This window comes from Cyprinodon variegatus, unplaced genomic scaffold, assembly GCF_000732505.1.
Source record: "Cyprinodon variegatus isolate N-32 unplaced genomic scaffold, C_variegatus-1.0 Scaffold119, whole genome shotgun sequence".
Lineage (NCBI taxonomy): Eukaryota > Metazoa > Chordata > Actinopteri > Cyprinodontiformes > Cyprinodontidae > Cyprinodon > Cyprinodon variegatus.
The window spans coordinates 703,857-708,748 of NW_015150572.1; the positions used below are offsets into that span (position 1 = coordinate 703,857).

Here is a 4,892-nt window from a genome sequence, read left to right on the forward strand (position 1 = left end):
CATACTTTTTCACTTTTACTCAAGTAAAGAGGTCAAATTGATACTTCAACTTTTACCAGAGTGTTTTTAAACTGCAGTATCTATACTTCTGCTTAAGTAACATGTGTGTACTTCTGACACCGCTGTATAAGTAAAAGCGTCACTTGTAATATTATTAAACCCCAGGTTAATTGATTTTGTACAAACATTTTATAGTCAACCTCCAATTTGGCTTCCGAGTCAAGCCTGATACCGTTTTGGTCGAAGGCTGAAACGTTTGGGAACCTTTTAGGGCACTCTGAAATCTTAAAGGAAATGTGGGTAATGGCACAATACTAACTATTCGGACATGATTGTTCATCTAATCTAACAGGAGACATGGTGTGACATGTGATCCTGGGCAATCCTAGAATAAAACCAGTCAGAGGCAGCAGGAGACCTAAAACCGGGGCAGTTTTTTTTAGCTTGGCAACCACTCTAAACATACTGTGAAAGTGAATGTGCAATTATTTACAGACATGCACATTCTTGTATCAGAAAAGCCCAGGAAAAATCAGGTAAATCAAATAGAAAATCTGTGACAATACTTGGAAAATTAATGTTCACAAATGCTCCTCATCCCAAATGTGTCTGAGCTCAATCTATTTGGTGTATAGGTAAAAAACAAGTTTCTGTCTAAATGTGCAATATTGATATAGCTGTAAAGCACATTGATGTAGTTACTTGCCTTAACTGTGCTTGTGGCTTTATTGTGGGAAAATGTGCAAGGGGCCGTGTATTGAAACTGAAAACTGTTGTTGTGGCCAACTCATTTGTAAAAAGCAAATAATAGGAACCCACTGCTAAAGTAAATCAGCGCATCTTACTACTGCTTATTCCAAATCACATATAGTAAATGAGGTTCACTGGGTTGTAAAACATAAAGGAAGAAAATCTAGAAGCGTAAACATTCAGCATTCATCGCCTTTGTCCCACATACAGGCTACTTCCTGATGTGCTCATATTGATGGTGCATCTTTCACTGGGCCTTTACTAAAACAGATCAATCCATCCAATGCAGTGGAGACATCAGAAGGATCACAAAGACTGCACACTACAAGTACGTTTGACTCGCTCTGCGATGGCTGTATTCCTGAATGTCTAAAGGGGTCAGTTTCTCTCAGGCTGCTTTATTGCGACTGACCTTTTTACCAAACAGCACCTTTGTTGGGGGAGAAAAAAGGTCTGGACAATGATACTGTGGTATGAATTTAAAGTCTCTGAGCTCTTTTTTGTTTCTATTAAAATTAGCAATTGAAATTGATTATATTCTTATAGTATTTCCTAATTTACTGGTTTCTCTAAATTCTTTTTACATTTTTTTATTGTTTACAGTACTTTCATCTAAAATTATTTTGTTACAAAAAAAAAAAAAAAAAGCAATTAATGTGTATCAGATGCATTAAACCAAGCTACTAACAGTTTAACATTAACCTGTTATAATAATGTATTAATGAAAACTTTGGGGCGATCTGAAAAAACATGTTTTTTGGGAATACTTTTCTAAAATACTGAGTTCTTTTTCCCTCATTCCTACTTTTTTTTGTAGAAGGCACCAAGAACATATGAACATATCAGACTATTGTAAAGAAAATGATTGTTGCTGATTATTTACTTAAAAACTTGCTGTATTGAAACATGTTCAAAGTAAATAAAACAAAATTCTATTTAAAAATGCATTATTGATCCCAATGGGAAATTAAGTAGTGCAGTAACTCATATGTTGTTGTTTTTGTAGGCGTTGATATTCTGTGAAATAATCTCCAGAGGAGTTTTTAGAACAGAGCTGGCCTTCCTTATCAGCTTGTTGAGCTTTTTTTTTAAAAAGTCATTCGCTCTGATGCTGTAACCCCAAGCAGATGATGGCAGAAGTTACTCTCCAACCGACTTCCAAAATATGATGACAGCAGTTTCCTTAGGAAGTACAGTCTGCTCTGCCCCTTCTTGTAGAAGTAAAACAAAATGTGGTCTGCTTTTAGGTAGCCTTTGATCCAGGTGATTATTGATGCCTCCACCTGAGACTTCTGAAGTTTCTCACAAAGAAAGTTAGGATGAATTGTCTTAAATGCACTGGAGAAATCAAAAAAATCATTGTCACAGTGCTGTCTGCCTTGTCTAAATGGCAGTGAGTTTGTTGAAGCAGGTGTAATATGGCATCATCAACCTCAACTCCATGGCGATAAGCAAACTGCAGGGTTCTGTCTCTCTAGGAACTTCATACTGTGGGTTATCAGTAAAACAACTAAATGAACATTAATTTTCTAAGCCACTTCCTCTATGATTTGTACGTTTGTAAAAAATTAAGAAACCAACACATGACTGACATTATGATTGCCACATTCTTTTGATTAATTAGAAGGGCCTTAACAATTTCCTACAAGTTGTTTTTATGCCAAATATGTGTATGTGTGTGTGTGTCTTAATATTTTCTGTCTTTACAAATTTCCCAATATCTAAAGCAGGGGTCTTCAACGTTTTCGAGGCCAAGGACCCCCAAACTGATTGCGAGATGGAGCGGGGACCTCCTAATTATATATATTGTATGAAATTGTGTTATATCAAACTGGTCCTATAGTCACTCTATTACATATGGAGTCATGTAACGAAAGTAATTTCTCCCTGGGATTATTAAAGTATTTCTGATTCTGATTCCTGGTTGATGGGACATGTGTTGTGAATGAAACGGTGTCCAGGTTTGAAAGAGCTCCTGTGTGTCGCTGAATGNAAGAGCTCCTGTGTGTCGCTGAATGTGTGCATTGATGACTGAAAGACATCTTCTGCTTTCATTTATCTGTTTACTACAGTGTGTTGAATTCATGTTAATGTGTATTTAAAGACATTTTAATTAGTGCAAAAAATTGCAGGAGGGAATATAAAAAAAAGTAATCAACCTCAAGACTTTCGCAACCCCCATGCAATACCTCCACGGACCCCCTGTTGAAGACCTCTGATCTAAAGGCATGTCTGTCTCATTTCCTTCTTTTAGGAAAATTAAATATTATTCTTAAGCTCAGTGTGCCAGGCTTATTATTTTTAGGCTTGGCTTTTACTTTATGACATAAAGCGAGGGTCTTTGACAGGGGGTCCACGACCCCTAGGTGTTCCACGGAGGTACTGCATGGGGCTCGCGAAAGTTTTGGTTGACTAGACTTTTTTTTTTTTTTTTACACTGTCCTGTCTGGCAATGTGGCAATAAGAATAATTGTCTTGATGCCAATAAGAGCCCAACAGATTTTACTTTCACAAGTGGAGCAGTACAGCTATCTCCATAGTGTTCCGCTTGTTTTAGGCATATAAATTGCTTTATTATAATTATGCAGGGAGTTTTACAGATCATATGGACACTGCCATGTAAGTAGAACAGGAAAGGAAAAACTGAAAAAAAGGAGAAAAGATGAAAGAAAGAGGAGATAAAAGGGAGATAATGATAAAACATTTTCAGTCTGCTTCATCACCTGCAAAGAGATGTAAAAAGAACAGCACAACCAATGGACATGGTACGAGACTATCTACTACTTTATACTATCGCTGAAGTATAAGTATTATTATTTAATCTGACATGTACTCTGTGTTACCTGAAGATAAGAATATGGGCTTTTTTATATTCCCCCCAGCAATTTTGTCCACTAATTGAAATTTCTTTAAATACACATTAACATGAATTCTATACACTGTAGTAAACAGATAAATGGAGGCAGAAGATGTCTTTCAGGTATCAATGCACACATTTAGCGACACACAGGAGCTCTTTCAAGCTGGGCACCATTTCATTCACAACACCTGTCCCATCCACCAGGAATCTGAATCAGAATCCCAGGGCGAAATTACTTTCGTTACTTTACTCCATCTGTAATAGAGTGACTATAGGACCAGTTTGATATAACACATCTTCATACAATATATATAATTAGGGGGTCCCTGCTCCATGTCGCCATCAGTTTGGGGGTCCTTGGCCTGGAAAACATTGAAGACCCCTGAAGTAAAGTATTAAAGACCAGTCCACTTGAAGGCACAGAGGCTATAATTAATCAAAATAAAATTCACGTGTCCACTATAGTGTACGCAGCATTATGGAAGATATTGTAGTGGGTATATGCATTGGTGGAAGCTACAATAATGGCCTTTTTCAATTCTGTGATTGGGTTTATAAAAGGATGTTTTTATTGTGTTCTGTATTGCTGGATTAGTGAAGACACCTAGATGCCTGAATGAAAAATTTTTCACCTTAAAAAGTATCTCTCTTAGGTTATTTCTAAAACATTTCAGGCTGTTATCAAAATAGGTTTTAGATATGTAGCCTATCCTCTGATTTGATAAAAAAAAATAAAAAATCTTTTTTTACCTTCTGTTTGACTGAAGCTACTGTATTAAGAAAACAGAATAAACCAATTAATACAAAACAAACAAAATTATTCTTACTCTTTAGTATGTATTTTTGAAAACAATCACTAATGACAAACAATAACTTTAAGCGTCACATTTCTTTCTCCCTAAAGTTTGTTTTAAAACTTCAATCTGTCACTCACCACTTACTTGCCTTTTTTCCAGAGCTTTCAACTACATTTAACAAGTTAGTAAACTTAATAATTCATAATGCAGTCTTCATGTATCACTTTAAATTTTCACTTTAAGCTCTCAAGACCTTTAATCAATGTCGCCACTCTCTCTAGATGGCCTAAAACTCATATTTGATTCAGCTCTTTAATAAGCAACCACGCCTTTCACTCCCCATCATTCTCTGGGTCCGGTGCGAGGTCAAGGACGGGCCATGAACCCGTGGCTCCCTGCTGCTGGCTGTCGTCCCCCTGGGGCCTTCGCCTTGTAGCCTGACGCAGATGTGTGTGTAGGAAACAGAGCACAAAAGGTGCTGTTGT

General features: G+C 36.8%; 1 protein-coding gene across 1 annotated transcript in view; it reads right to left on the reverse strand.

Moving 5' to 3' along the window:
• Positions 1 to 2,980, reverse strand: part of ankrd53 (ankyrin repeat domain 53) — an 8,048-nt gene extending 5,068 nt beyond the window's left edge. The window contains exon 1 of the mRNA XM_015375448.1: positions 2,940 to 2,980. Coding sequence (XP_015230934.1) covers positions 2,940 to 2,980 — 41 coding nt within the window. The remainder of the gene's footprint in view (positions 1 to 2,939) is intronic.
• Between the last annotated feature and the right edge of the window lie 1,912 nt (positions 2,981 to 4,892).